The sequence below is a fragment of the Ornithodoros turicata genome, chromosome 4 (genome assembly GCF_037126465.1).
Source record: "Ornithodoros turicata isolate Travis chromosome 4, ASM3712646v1, whole genome shotgun sequence".
NCBI lineage: Eukaryota > Metazoa > Arthropoda > Arachnida > Ixodida > Argasidae > Ornithodoros > Ornithodoros turicata.
The window spans coordinates 19674972-19690876 of NC_088204.1; the positions used below are offsets into that span (position 1 = coordinate 19674972).

Here is a 15905-nt window from a genome sequence, read left to right on the forward strand (position 1 = left end):
ACCAAATATTCTAATGCAACCACATTTTACATAAACATGTACAATAATAGCCGGCTGACAAGGGTGTCGCACGCACCCTTCACCCATTTCCTACACCCCTTTAAAGGAATAATGAGGTGACATTTAACATGGCTTGAACCCCTGTCAAGCTGTCCATCTCGTGTCGCCGCACAAAATATTTTTGTTTGTGGTGTATCATCACGGCGCAATAAAATTCACAAAAACTGTCGGAGAAAGCAGCCGTGGACAGCGGACACAATCCTTGCGTGACATCGAAAAGTCCCCGTACCTTTCTTCTTTCATCTTACCTCACGTGCTGCTTATACAGGGTGTGTGCAGAAAAACATGACCCGCATTTGGGCACATAGCTTGTTGCCTACCTAACGAACGAACTTCCGGTGGCGCACGATGGCGCATTTATGCGTGCGAAATCTGCAGAAAAATTGTGGAAGCCATACTCAGCTTAAAAAATAAACGGAACAACGAAAACGTCGGCTTCCTTGCATCAGAATAGGGCAACATGGTGGACAACAGGGTGTATGTGAAAGGGCAACACGGTGGACGTAGGAGAGTTGTGTTCAAGTACCGCTAGGGGAGCTATCAGGGCATAAAGCGAAACGATGTCCCACATGGATGCTCATCGGCAGTACCCCTAGCGGTGCCTGCACATAACTCTCCTGAGACCGAAATGCACTACCATGCACTGTCATGACCGCCCTATTCTAATGCATGGAAGCCCATGTTTTCGCGCTCTGTTTACTTTTTTACACTGAGTATGGCTTCCAGGATTTTTTTGTAGCTTTCGCACGCATAAATATGCCGTCGTGCGCCACCGGAAGTTCCTCGGCTAAGTAGACAACGAGTTACATGTAAAAATGCGGGTCATGTTTTTCTGCACACACCCTGTACTTGCTGGAGCTGCGCCGGTCTACATCATGACTCACGTGCCAGGGGACCGGACTATATCATGACGTTCCCATGTTCTCCTATATGCACTTTCCAAGAGTGGATTATTTCTTAAAGGTGTGCGGAACATTGGCTGCGCACGGTGCATGTCACCTGTGCCTGTCATTCTTTCGCAGGAGCACGTGTTATGTGTTGCACAGAACATGCCACAGCCAAAGACAAAGCCAAAATATTGGGTGTCACTTCAGTGCTCCTTTAAGATGAGAAATCTTGGGCCAATTCCTGTCTGCATCTCAACATGCAGTTTCTAGAAGATGTCTTTGGTATTTCATGGGGCAAAATCATTCCATACTCTGTGTGTATGTGTTAGCACGTTGCTCAGATTCCTGTGATGTTCTTCTGTCTAGTTTGAACCGAAAGAAAACAGCACAGCAGTTCTGGATCACACTCTGCAGTCTAGCGAAGAGCTCTGGAATGCCTCATCTGGGACCATTATTCTTCAGAACTCTGGAAAACCACTAGGTAATTCGAGCAGAGCCGCTTTAAAGATAACGAAGCCCAGGAAAATATGGAGGTTGACTGATTCCAAGTTTGTGAATGTGTGGCTCCCCCCAGGGTTATCGCTTAGCTGCGAGCACGGCGTCTGGACCGTGTCGAAAGTAGAACCAGACTCTATCGCCATGGAACATGGAGAGCTTAAACCTGGGGACGTTGTACTTTCTGTAAACGACCAACTTCTTTTGGAGAAGAAAAACGAAGAAGTTGAAGAAATACTTGCTCAAGCGCAAAGTCGCAACACCATTTTGTGAGCAGCAGCATTTTCCTTCACACTTTCTTTTTACTGAGTGGCTTTTGTGTAAGTTTTCCTTTTTTCCCTTCTTTCTTTCTTTTTTTCTTTGCTGGCAGTATCAGCTACCTGAGAGAAGTGAACAGCAAAACCCCCGACCAAGATATACGTGATGTACCCAATATCCCGGAAGTAACGACTGTTCCCGATGTAAATGCAGCCGAAGAAGAACCTGTCAGCATGTAAGTAGCACACTGCTCGCGAGTCTTACAAATTGCTAGCACTGAAGATCAGTACGGGAACACTGTTGTGCAAGTTGAGTTTCAACTTGAACGTGGCAGGAAACGTAATTGGCTTAGAAGCCTTCGAAGCTCAGATTCGATTGAGGGGGGATTTAAGGTCCAGCATGCAGAACCTGTCGTCCGAAATCGAACATAACCTTTACGTCATGTTTCGTGATCTGGAGTACCAAATGTTCCTCGGAGATCTTTCCTTTTTTATTTACTTTCCTACTTGGAGAATATTCCTGCCACTTGCTCATAGGATAACTGAATGAAATTCTCCTGCCAGCATGTTGTGAGGCTTCCATAATCAGATTATGTAGGAGGGAAAACAGGATTCTCATATTGGGTCATTCACGTTGCAGCATACCTTGCCTTGCCCAACCGTGCAGCACGGAAATGGCTGCTGTCGAAACTGTTCCCAAAAGACGGCAGTCAACGCTAGAGCTTCCACTGCAACGTCGACCATCAGCTGCGGACCATGCCACCACAAAGCTATTGGACCAGAATATACAACCACAGGTGCCTTCACGCTCAGATTCTAAAGGTGGGTTTGTTTGTTCTGCTTTCTCTCTTCATGAAGAGCTTGTGCAGGGTATGCACAATTCCCAAGCGTAGCAGGTGTGACAGGCTGAAAAAAAAGTTTTGAAAAAAAAAAAGTGCTTGTACCTTCATTGGTGCAGTACGTCAAACTCAACATGCCTTTCTAAGTAAATGGACAAATTCCAAATAAGAGCGCACAATTTATAAAATGTTTTGTTACTAAATTCGAGGTAACGCTCTTATTCACACAGATCTGTGCCTACCGAACAGCAGTCCTGCTAGAAGTCGCAGCTCTAGCCTAACTCCTTCGCCCCAGCCTCCACTATCTCCAGGGGGTCGTACCCCATCCCCATTGCTGTCCCCGTCAAAGGGATATGTGCCACTGCAGTTTGGGTCCCCACTTCAGCAATGGGGACCCGAAAGGAAAGCTGTGGTGCATAGGGAGCCCCACGAACGTAGCCTGGGCATCAGCATCGTTGGGGGGCACGTAGACTTGTTCAAGCACAGCGACCAGGGACTCCGTGGAGTGTCCGGTATCTTTGTTAAAAATGTGCTTCCTGACAGTCCGGCTGGAAGGCAGGGGACCATTAATCGAGGCGACCGTATTTTGAAGGTGAGGAATACGTTTGATGTACTCTAGCCAGGAGTTGTGCACTAGTAGTCAAGATCCTTGTGTTTGTAAGGCCACGGGAGCAGTTGAATTCACTATCGAATGAGAGCAGACTAATAATGCGCAAATTATTTCTCATTAATTCAATGTTAAATGTGAACGTAGTCTAGGAACCAAATAACGATTAGTGCTTTTAGCATCGGGTATGTTTGCTGGCATTGAGTGGTTGTGTCATACTGTTGTGTCATAGTTCAGTACATAACGCTGTGCAGTTTTGTTAGTGATAATGATATTTCATGGCTTTCCGGGTCTCGAGACATCTATGATCATGAGCGATGCCACAGCAGTCGGTGTGTGGATGAAATTTGCACACTTAAGGGTTCTTTGATGTGCAATTGTACCATGTTCACCTTGCTAATTTGACCACTACTTTTTTCTGCAGACATATTAACAAACAGACATCATAACCAAAAAATAATAAAACAAACAGCATATGATATGCACTAAAGAAAGCCCTGTCCGTCCTAGAAACAACCTAGAAACGCCCAAGAAATGTCCAAGAAACGCCGCAGAAATGTCCTAGCCACCCCATAGAATAGCTAGTCTTCAATACCAGTGGCAGTGCACAAAAACATAACTTAATAATCACTGTCCTCTGGGCTTGTGGACTATCAAATTATGAATGTAACCTAGTACAATAAGTAGGATCTAATGAAGGATGCAATGAGACTGATTTTCACAACAGATCAGGCAAGGAGGTCCCATTGACCTCCTGGATTTTCATTATATTTTTATATTTAAAAGCTCATCATATATGGTGATAAATAGTGGCAAAACGAATAATTTCTACTGAATAGTTTTTGTGCAAAAAAGTTGAGAGAATCCGTTCCTGAATTGTTTCAGTTTTTCCATTTTTGCACGCAGATATCTCCCGAGTTTTCAGAGATATTCTTGCAAATTTGTTAAATGCTTTAATATGCACCCAGGCCACCAGGCCAGGCACAAATGTTAGTGCGCAGGTGCAATGCTGTGTGATATAAAAAATGCAAACATGCCCCAGTGCACAATCTTGTTCCAACTGCAGTGTGTGGTGAAAGGGTTCCAACTTGGTGGAAGGGTACAAGTTGGTCAGACATGCCGTCTTCCGCAGGGACGTTAAGTGTAGTGTGTTGAGATTTTGGACCGGCCTTGGTGGCTCAGTTGGTAGCGTGTTCGCCTTCTGATCCCGAGATCGCGGGTTCGAACTCGGTCGAGGATGCCAGCAACTTGGTGGCAGGGTACAAGTTGCTTAGACACACCGTCTTCCGCGAGGGACTTTAAATACATGGTGCCGTGTGGTGAGCTTTCATCGCACATTAAAGAACCCTCAGGTGGGCAAAAGCTATTCACAGACTGACCGCTGTGGCATCGGTCATGATCTCAGTTGTTGCGCGACGTAAACCCCCAATTATTATTAAGTATTATTATGGGATTTTGGTGCGCGTTAAAGAACCCTCAGGTGGCCAAAATTAATCCACATACCCGATCACCGTGGCATCGCTCATGATCACAGTTGTCTCACGATGTTAAGCCTCAAATTATTATTATCATTATGAACCAAGTAGATCTTCTTATCTATAAGGAAGGTTCCATCTAAGCCCACTTTACGAGTTCATGATGAGTAGGAGGACTCTCATTAAATCGGATGCATATGTATCTGCTTCTTGGTTCTGGTGGTCAGGTCCAGGCATGGCCTATCCTGTATGACTGCAGCAGGTCAGCTTGACCAAGTGCACTGCTATTTTAAGTATGTAGTATTGGCAAGTGCCACAAAGAGCATTATCAGTGAATGAGTCACCCTGGAACCAGGGGCCCTATTCCCGTCAAAGTAATCGACCTCGATTACTTTGTGTCTCGCCTGTCGTTTGTCATCACGTGAAGAAGGCATGAAGAACACAGATGAATGTCACGCGCCCTTAACCAATAGTCAAGCATTTGATCCTGCACCCTTCATGCTTTATCTACTTTATTTACTTTATCACAAAGATTGCAGCATCAGGAGCTCGACTATCGGTTGAGGGCACGTGACATTCATTTGTGTTCTTCACGCCTTCTTAACGTAATGACCAATGACAGGCAAGACACAAAGTAATCAAAGCCAATTACTTTGACGAGAACAGGGCCCCTGGCGTGCAGCTTGAACACGCGCCATCTGGAACCACTGGGCACTTGTAGGTCAGGAGTATCGCTCGTTCAACCATTGCTGTAATGTGAGAATGTTGGATTTACGAGTGTCGTATTAAAGAGATTTGACTGTATTAGTATCATGCATGCCTCCCGAGAACTAACATATTCTTCTGTGTCGCTCTGTCAGGTTGACGGTGTTGACCTGAGGGATGCCACGCATGACAGAGCCGTGGAAGTGATACGAAACTCTGGGAATGTAGTTGAGTTTCACCTTCAAAGTCTTTTACCAATGGTAAGTGTTTAAAGTTGGCATTACTGCTGTGGCACTTGCAATTTTTATTTTTTCTCACATATTTTTGTTATGTCACATCATCTGGTACTTAATTTTCAGCCGAAGGACAGTATCGACGAACCAAGCCCAGAACCGGTTAGGATGCTTACACCGCAGGTACGATGCTTGACGTGCGTGTGTGTTCTTGTGTGTGTCACATTTTTTACCTAAAATGGAAGTGGAATGGAAGACACTTAACAAATTTCATGTGACATTTTTATTATTGAGTAATTTATAATTAGAGAATTTGACTAATTATGTCGATAGAAGTCACCAAACTAAATTCTACACCCAAAACCTTGTGGACCTCTCGAACGCAGAGAGCCCTACTATTTATTTATTTTTTCCATCATGATAGCAGTTTTCACTGTTGCTCACGACCACGTCGAACCGAACATTTTGAATTATTGTGCATGTCCCTGTTTCACTGTATGACTACCTTTCGCCTGTTTGTGTTTTAAGTCCTGTATTTCCTTTCTTATAGCCCTCATTGGAGGCTCGTAGTCCAAGCCCAAGTTTGCAAAGAAGTCCGCTACAGAAAGCTGCATCTCGAGAGTCTCGACTGAGCGTATGTTCTATTTTGAGTCGAACCACCAGTCAAGGAAGCCGAGAGGAAGATGACATCGAGCCCAAGAAGATCCTCACTTCACAAGGTGTAGAGGTAGGTTTCTTTGTGTTGGTCTCGTCACCTTTGTTGAGTGTGTGCTTTTGCTTACTTCACACCCCAACCTTCTAGATCCACCATATCATGATCTAAATCATCATATCCTATCTGATAGGACTGTGGAAATTGGAACATTCAAGGATAGCAGTGTTGGACAGTTTAGTTGCGAAGGCTGTGTTGTTTTTCCACACATTTAGCCGAGTCATTAGAGGATGTTAGGCCTTGTATTATAATTATAGGTTTATGAAGTGTCCATCTTTGCAACAATGTAGAACGTTACAATGCTGCCCTGGAGCAGTGCGGCTGCATGACTTTGAAGGTCCTGCTTCAATCTCGTGCAAACATTATCAATGTCGTGAGATATATAACACGAGTGAGTACAAAGTGTTGACACTGCTTCAAAAGATGACGTTGCTGCAACTGGTGGACAGGAACGATGTGACGCGTAAGCAAATTGCCAACAAATTTGCCATTTCACAAGCGACAGTTTCTGTTGTGGTGAAGAATAGGATCAGGATCGAATAAACTCTCTTTACTCTCTCTGACTCTCTTTAAACTACACCTGATATAGTAAATCTCCTGATACAGTAAAATTATCCACAAGTCCCAGCCAGTTTACTATAAAGTGGTTCTACTGTATGTATATTTTCTTCCCTATCTCTCTTACCATTTACCAGCTTGCCATTGCTCTTTTGCCATTATCAGTGTTCCCTTCAACTCATGGTTGCTAAAATGCAATGCAGATTGATCAAGATAGTGCTGGAACATTACAAAGAGATGGCGACTCGGACGCAGAGGAGGAGGATTCTTTCGGCTACACAACAAGTGAGTCCTTCTTGGTCTTGTGCACTTTATTCGTCTTCCACACGTCACTTTATGTGGCAGCTCTTCACCCGACTGCCGCAGTTCAGTATAGAAGTGCCGCCCTTTGTTTATTTTATTTATTTCAAATACTGTCCCCTTCTGGGGCTTCCGGAGAAGCAGGAGCTTACTTACGCTATACAAAATTTAACGCAACATACTGAACGAACCTGGCAAAAAAATACAGCATTCGAAGCTGTCTCAGCCAGGCATCGGAGCCGAACCGGAACCAAAAAACTGCTGAAAACCATTATTTTTTACTAAGCCGGAACTGAACAGAACCAAAATTATTTATTTTACTGTTTGTTTCAGCAAGCCAGTCTCACAGTTTTTCTCTTACAAACCTTGTAACCAGTGGTTCCATTACATTTTGAAAGTCTTATTTTGAGAAAAATCAAGCACATTCATTCAATAAATTCACTAGCCGAAAGGTGCGTGAACGAGGGTTCGATGTGGTAATGATTTTCTGTCAGTGTGTCAAGTTTCCTGACGCGGCAGGGTAGAGATGACAGTTTATTGTGGTTTTTGCTTCTTGGGACACCTTGTGTGAAGATCTTGCACTTCACCACCCAAAATATGAATCTAGTACCGCGAAATCTGTGTATAACGATATCTGCGATTATTGCAAATTTAATCGTTATGCGAGGGATATCGCTACAGGAGGGCTGACCTAGGTCAGAGCCACCCCATGGAAGTCTCGCGTTATCCCGTGAGCGCCGCTAGTGATGGGCGCTACGAAAGAGGGTAGAAATACCAATATTTTATTGCAATAGCTTGTTTGCTTTGATTGCTTTTGGTTGCCGTTGCAGATACGCACAACGTCACATTCAACTGCGCCGAGGTACGCGACGTAATGAGCAGGCAGCACGCGCTCCACGATAATGTTCTTGAGAACGTCGACAGCATGAAGCGGGCTTACGCATTCGTCTTCAACTTTTTCGTACGCACACTTTCGGATCATTTTGCGCTTTGTACCTGCGCTGTTGACTACGATAGGCCATATTTTCGCATGATGGATGTCACCCTTGTTCCGCGGTGATGATCCCTGATGATCTCTAACTTAACATCCGAGTCTATCACTTTCCGTTTCTTTGGCTGGGACGCCATCGTTGACAGAGGTATCGATAATGCGTCGAAGCAGGAAGCGGGGGCAGAGATGTTGTAAACAGCATGTCACCAGAGTACGACTGACCGTCTCCGAAGGGAATCTTGAATTCCCGTGCGGGACTTCCGTACCGAAAAGGCGCGAGGGTACATCGTACATCCTCCTGCCGTTCCGTTCCCGCATTGTCCTACAATTCGTGGAAGGGTGTAACACCGGATAGCATGCTGCCAATGTTAGTCTGCGAGCGTGAGGGCATCAGATATCGCTGTACGGGTACTCAGAACAGCAAACTTTATCATTATGCATGGGTCCATTCTTCATAGAGACAATGTATAATTTGACGGTAAAAGTAAAAACGATCGTTGTACGGGGTACTATATCGCTGCGCAAGGGATCTTTGTGCGCGGGTTTTACTGTACAAAGTATTGTTTCGTTCGGGACCTGAGATCATTCGTAGCAGTCTGTAATTCCTCAGAAAGTTAACAAAGAAACAAATAGCAACTATCTTGATTAACAAATTGCTTGATTGACAAATAGCAACTTGCTTGAAATTCATTCTGAATTCATTCCGGTAGGAGGCCGAAGAAGGAATATGCATTAATGTATTGCCTTAGCATAGGGCATACAGTAAACCCTCGTTATATCGAAGTCGACGGGACCGCAAAAAAATTCGATATAAGCGGTATTTCGATAAAAGCGGAGACACTTCAAAAACAGTAAATCCAGACCCAGGAAAACGTGAAAATGCGATGTCATCGCGACAATGTTTTATTGACGTGCAAAAAACGCAGTCACCTGGGTTTGGCGCGTAGCCCCACTGCCGGCGAGGAGATGTTCTTCGAGTTTCCGCAGGCACATCATCAGTTCATTATCACCGCCGCTGCATTCTACCCTGCTGCGAATCAGACGCAAAATATTCCATGTTTCCGCCGCCGTAGGTATTTCACGGGGTTCTTCTGACTCGTCGTCCGAAGTTACATCGTCGACGTCCCGACGACTGATGATAATATCCACAATTTTGGCGTTCGTCACAGGTCTGACAACAGGAACATTTGCGTCCACCCGCGCGAAGGTATCAAAATTATCTTCCACTTCTTGTCCTACAAGATCATGCACTCTTCTGTACAGGCTCTCAGATTCCTCATCGTCTTGAAATTCAACTTCTTCAGCTGACTGAGCCACAACACGTGCACAACAAAAACCTTTTTAAACACTTCCGCAGAGCCATCGTGCGTAAAAGACCAACACGTAGCAAATGAACCACGCAAAACAAAACCATCCACGGAAGAACGGTGAATCATCTCACGTGCTAGGGCCACATGACCGGTCCCTCTCTCTCCCCTTTCTCCCACCCATATCAACGAACCGCCCTCGTGCGTCCTACTTTCCCACTGTTCGCTGTACGGAAGGAAAAGAGGTTGCATGAGTGATTGTGTTTGGAGAAAATAAAGAAAAAAGGGGAATGCGGCTTTCGGGAATGTTTTGGGTGGCGACCAGCAGTCTACCGTCGGGCGTGCGCTTCGTAATATGCGGAGTTAGCTCTCCTCACAGTTCGAATAATCTGGTTGTAAATACATGTAAATGCACGGGGATTTCACTGTACTTCGAATAAAGCGATAATTCGAATAAAGCGACTTCGATATAACGAGGGTTTACTGTACATGCTTATGTGCGCATGTACAGTAAAATTATTTTGACAGGGAAACAATGTGCTGTTCTCATGAGGCAAGCTGAAAACCGTTAAAAAAAAAGCTTTCACTTCAAAACTCTTTCATGAACAGTGAACACCTGTGTTGGCATCAGGGCCGGCGAGAGGGTGGGGCAGCCAGGGATGGCACCCCGAGGCCCGGGCCACTTCAGGGGCTTGCGGGACCAATGTCCTGTCATAATCATATAAAGAATAAATACCTGAACTGTATTATCGAGACGTGAGGAGGGGGCGAGGGCATTACCCATCCCCGGGGCCTGTAATTTCTCTGGCCGGCACTGGTTGGCATTGTAAGTGCTGGTGAAACAGACAGAGTGGAAGTAATAAGGGCAATGACATGTTCAGAATGCGGGATGGTTTAGTGATGAGCATATTTCAGAAGGAAAATAAAGATGGCAAGTGCTCTCTTAAATAAAGTTAAAATCCGGGCAGGTTGGTGATGCATATTAAAAGCCATAAAAAAACCCCAGTGCGAGGGGACAACAAAAAGGATGAAGGACAGACAAACACAGCACTGTGTGCTGTGTTTGTTGCTGTGCTGTGCTCTGTTTGTCTGTCCTTCGTCCTTTTTGTTGTCCCCTCGCACTGGGGTTTTTTTTATTGCTTTTAAAGTGTGTGCTTTGTGTGCAGCCGCCATTTTAAAGTCCGCCCAAGCCAAACGCGAAACCGCGGTACGCTAATTCATGCATCGTCTGCACAGTTACGGCTTTAGTGGATTGCCAATGAACTCTGAAAATTCGTGTTTGGCCTGCAGTTCGGTGAAATTCCGGTTACATATGGAAATGAGAGAACTGGACCAGTAACCTAGAAGATGTGGGTTCGAGTCCTACAGCTGGCTAACCTTTTCAGTGACTTCCATCTTTCAACGTATGGAAATGTTGTTGGGGTTGAGCTGAACACCGCTGTTCACAGTGCCACTGCATGCACAGCCGAAACCAGCGTCTCGAACACGTTTTTTCGGTTTCGATTTGTGGTAGTCAACGATATATAATAATCATGGTCGCGTGCGATGACGGCGATAATTGAGGAGTGAGATGTGATGATATTTCGACATAGGACGACAATAACGCTGCAAGGTCACTTAAACTGCATGATAGCAAAATGCATGTAACCTTAAGCCTGACCCACATGGAGCAATTTTGCTCGCGACTCGCGAGCTTTTTTTAGGTGCTCACGCCGATTTTTGCTGTGAAATGAGAGAAGGGCTAAACACAAACGTGTGCGGAAACAATCACGTGTGATGAGTACAACCATATAACATCGTCAAGCGTGTGAGAGCAGAGTGAAACCGTGCAGCTTCTCGCATACACGACAAATGCGGAAGGCATTGTCAGTGCAAGAAGAAAGCACTTGCCACCCTCATTTTCCTTCTGAGATGTGCTCATCGCTCAACATTCTGAACATGTGTCATTGCCCTTTATTTCCATTCTGTCTGTTTCACCAACACTTACAATGCCAACACAGGTGTTCACTGTTCGTGAAAGATTTTTGAAGTGCAAGCTGTTTTTACGGTTTTCAGCTTGCCTCATGAGAACAGAACATTGTTTCATTGTAAAATTTTGATTAAAATTTTAATTAAAAATTTAATTTTACTGTACATGTGCATATAGGCATGTATGCCCTATGCCAAGCCAATACATTAATACGTACGTATTCTTTATTAGCACTTGGGGCATTTTGCTAATGATCAGCAGAACACAAGTGACCATGCTTGTGCTTGTTTTCCGGGCTTTATTGTGACTCTTGGAAGCCTTTATCCTATGAAGTGATATTCGATATTCGAAGGACAATTTTGCAGATACATTGTATTCTATTCATAGTCGAAAATTTCAATATTCGCACACCTCTATAATGCATAGTTCGGAACACCCTCATTCATTAGCGCAGTAAAACTGCGAACCTCGACGATGTTGTATCGCTGTGCTTATCACGCGTGATTGTTTCCGCGACATTCGTCTAAGTCCTTCTTTCATTTCACGGCAAAAATCGGTGTGTGGGCCTCAAAAGTTTGTCACGTCGACGCACGTGAGTCGCGAGCAAAATCGCTCCATGCAGGTTGGGCTTAAGGCTATATGCGTCTTGCTATCATCTGTAACAATAGTTAACCACAGTCAGTGCAGTTTCAAATGACTTTGCAGCATTATTGTTGTCCATGTTGGCACTTTTTAAGGCCCAACCGCGTGAGGCATTTTGCGAGCGCCGCCCTTTTCTCAGCGGCAAGTGACGCTGGTGAAAAATGCCCAAAGCTAACTGCATGCATCGTTTCTACCACGGCGGATGGACAGCGTCCCATGCGAATGTTTCCGCAGTCTCTCAAGGAAAAAAACTCTATATAACTTGATAAACACTTTTACTCACAATTGAAACAATCTCAAACAGAGGTGCTTTTGAGTGATAACATGTTAGTATAACGAACAAGATGCTGCAGCAGTGCGCACTCTTGAAGCCATTTGTTGTGAAGGCCGGTCCTGCTATTCACAAGGAACCCAAATACACGGAGCGAACGCAGCATTCCGGTTGACATCTTCATCAAGCTTCTCTTTGTGTTTTGTATGTTGCACACTCACACAAGACTTCCGTTTTTAACACCAGCAACAATTTTCTGTTCTTCTGCCGAACTCGATCCACCCGAACAGTCTAAGCGATTCCGCATGCCGCCACCTATGGGTGCTCCCGAAAACTGGCGAGACCAGATGAACCGTACCCGAGGCAACGCTGAATATCTATTCGCTTCGGACTTTGAGGGGAGCGTCGCGTTTCAATTGTTCGCCAAATGCTGCGGCGGGACGCTGGATAAAACGCTGGAGAAATGCCTGATGCGGTTGGGCCTTTAACATACGCAGTCGCACAGTGCTGGAATTGGAGAAACTATGTCGAAATATCATCATGTAAAACCGAAAAAACGTTCGAGACGGTTCAGTACGATGGCATGTAATGCTACGGTGAAAAGCAGTGTTCAGCTCAACATCAACACAATTTCATTATATAACCAGAATTTCACTGAATTGTAGGCCTCATACGAATGTTCAGAGGTTATTGACAATCCCCTAAAGCCGCGACTGTGCTGACTATGCATAAACCACGGTTTCGCGTTTGGCTGGGGCGGACTTCAAAATGGCAGTTGCACGCAGCTGTGTACCAGTTTCAGTTTTGGCTACCAAACGTGTTGCGATGCATTCGCAGATGAGTGTCCCTCGGAGGCTCTGTGCGTCGTTTTGCAGCTGTTGCACTACACATGTTCGTCGCTATTACCGCAGCGTACAAATCTCGGCATGCAGTTCGCAACAGCTCTGTTTTGCCTGCTGTGGTCACAGCCGCCATTGATCTGTTCTTTCAGCACGAGTGCTTCGTGATTATCTTAGCCCTGCGATAACGAAAGTGATTTTGGTCTAAATTAAATTTCAATTTCAATTGTTTTATTTCCAAAAAACGGAAATGGAACTCAGAGTAAAAAGCCGGATTGCTTGACGAGACTCTGGTCCCAAATTCACCGTACATCACCAGTCAACTCAATACACTAATGAAACTTTCGACGTTTCAAACATAAATCAATATTCATGGTTAATACGAGCTACTACAAGCTATCAAACTCTAAAAAATTGACATAGTTTTTGTTTCGACAGTAACAGTGGGTCTGGTTGAATTTCTGCATACTGATTGAAAGGACAAGCCGACATAAACGTCAAGGATTGCTGACCGTAATTCGTCCTGCACCTAGGCACATGAAACTGCTGACTGCGAAGCTGATATGTCGACGTGCGTCCTCCGATATTGCAGAAATTCAAAAATAACTCCTGATTATTTCAAACACATATAGAGTACATCAATATCAATTCATAATTTAAAAACTTTGTTATAGGAATAATTCTGTACCGCTTAAACAAATCTGCAGTTTCTGCCCAACGGCAAGCACCAGCGACCACTTTTAAGGCCCGTTTTTGTAAAACGAATACTTGTTTTATGTTTCCAATAGTTTTCGTACCCCATACCAAGAAACAGTAGCTATATTTCGAAGCAAACAACGAATTGTAAATTTGCAATTTTACTTTTGTGGGCAACAAATAACGGTCGACAAATCACGGGAACGGTAATCAAAACAAATAACTGTAACAAATAAACAAATCTAAGGTGACTTAGTCTTCAAAATACAGTGCAAAATGACGATGGTTTCTTTTTTGCTGTCTTGTTCGATGAATTGCTCAAAGGGGCCAAAGGAATGCGTTAACGCACAATGCGCAATGGATGCTGTGCTTCAGTCATGTGCTGAACTGTCTGATGACAAGATCATTCGTCAAATGCTTGATTCACGAGGTAGCGGGACTGCCTTTGAGAATGACGTGCTGGATGTGATGCAGCCGTCAAGCTCTAAACTGATGGACGTTGTGGTGGTACTTTAGTGACTGTGGCAGTGGCAAAATGTCCGTTGGTGAATTATAAGGGGACATGATCGCATGGAATAGCGTTTATCAGTGAAACATTGACCAGTTTTTCTTACCACTGAGTTGAATAAAGTAGACTGTTTTACCATGTTAGTTTTCTGGACTGCTTGTCTATTGAGACTTTTGCATGATTCCTTGAGAGTCCGAAAAATTGGTCGTCAACTGTATAACCATTCTTCAGTTTGTCTGCGAATTATTAAGTGCACAAATTTTAAGTGTTCCTTTAAACTTAGAAGTAGAGCTGTGGGAATAGCAAAATTTTCATGTCAAATTGAATACGGATATCTCACATACTGCATACTGAATTTGAAATATTTCTTTCATTTTCTAATCGAATTTGAATACTAACAGGAAACCAAATTCGAATATCTCAAAATATTTCACATTGGAAAATCTCATTACTTTGTGCCCATAAGGAGAACTGCTGACCCTAATGGGCCTAATGTGAAAATATCATAAGAAAAGATATTGGAATGCACATAACATCACTGGGATAAACTGGACTGCATCCTCTAGTTTATTTGTTTGCGTGGTAAACTTTCCGTACTTTTCGTACGAATACTGCAAATAGTATCCTCTCTCTTACCTAATAGAACCCTGGAAGTTGTAAGCACAATTGTTGAGACTCATATTGACTGATAATGTTTGAACAGAAAACCTTCAATAACTTGTGTGAGTATGCTTCGTGTGGTCCAGTATAGGAATATAGTGTGAGCACAACTACAAGTTCTGGTGCAGAAAGGCAGGCTATGCATGTTTTGGGCTGAATGAAGTTCTCCACGACCTAACAGTATTTCCATACATAGAGAAGAGGCGCTCACTTGACACTGTAGGTAGTAAATGTCCGATGCGAAAGAGATGCTTCCCATGCCATATTCAAAAGCTTCGGTCTATAGCCTGAGGAAGAGCTGTTCTTGAAGGTAGAGTGTAATCCGGGAAAGCTTCATCCATTAGTTCATGAAATCTGCAATCTTCGACCACAGAGAACAGCTGGAGATCGACAGCAGTAATTTTTTGCAACTTTAGGGTCCAGCGGAACAACCTTTCTTCGTATCTCTGCGTATCTCTGCGCTTCACAGTTTCGGTGATTTTCAGCTGAGTTTGCTCTCCCCTGGTAATATTTAATTTTAAATCGTTTAATACATTGTAACGAATGTTCCCACGCAATTTGCACTGCCAACTTTTCTGACTTTTTTTGGGAGAAAAAATGCGCAAATTATGTGAGTAAATACGGTATGTTGCTTAAAAAGGTTAACGAGAGCCGTCGTTGTACCTGCTAGTGTCCGCAGCATTGTGCAACATGTCTTGCAGCTGCCTCGATATACAACATTTCTCCCATTCGATGACTACATATCCTTTACCGACACCACAATCTGTTGTTTCTGAATAGTGGTGATGACACCATTTCTTTCCAAATATATGTTCCTTCAAAACTGTGGACGGTTATATGTGAGCCAGAAATACCGGTTGTCAAAAGGTAGTGAGAAGAAATTTAAGTAGGTTC

The 15905-nt window shown here is 44.0% G+C and overlaps 1 protein-coding gene across 4 annotated transcripts in view; it reads left to right on the forward strand.

Annotated features, from left to right (window-relative positions):
* LOC135391272 (multiple PDZ domain protein-like) overlaps window positions 1-15905 on the forward strand; it is a 107638-nt gene that overhangs the window by 54494 nt on the left and 37239 nt on the right. For all 4 annotated transcript variants that reach the window (XR_010421899.1, XM_064621458.1, XM_064621460.1 and 1 more), the window contains exons 14-22: window positions 1314-1428; window positions 1522-1711; window positions 1813-1935; window positions 2340-2521; window positions 2769-3130; window positions 5481-5585; window positions 5685-5741; window positions 6109-6285; window positions 7032-7113. Coding sequence is in view for 3 of the 4 variants with exons in the window: in XM_064621458.1 (XP_064477528.1) it covers window positions 1314-1428; window positions 1522-1711; window positions 1813-1935; window positions 2340-2521; window positions 2769-3130; window positions 5481-5585; window positions 5685-5741; window positions 6109-6285; window positions 7032-7113 (1393 nt within the window). In the remaining variant the exon portion in view is untranslated. The remainder of the gene's footprint in view (window positions 1-1313; window positions 1429-1521; window positions 1712-1812; window positions 1936-2339; window positions 2522-2768; window positions 3131-5480; window positions 5586-5684; window positions 5742-6108; window positions 6286-7031; window positions 7114-15905) is intronic.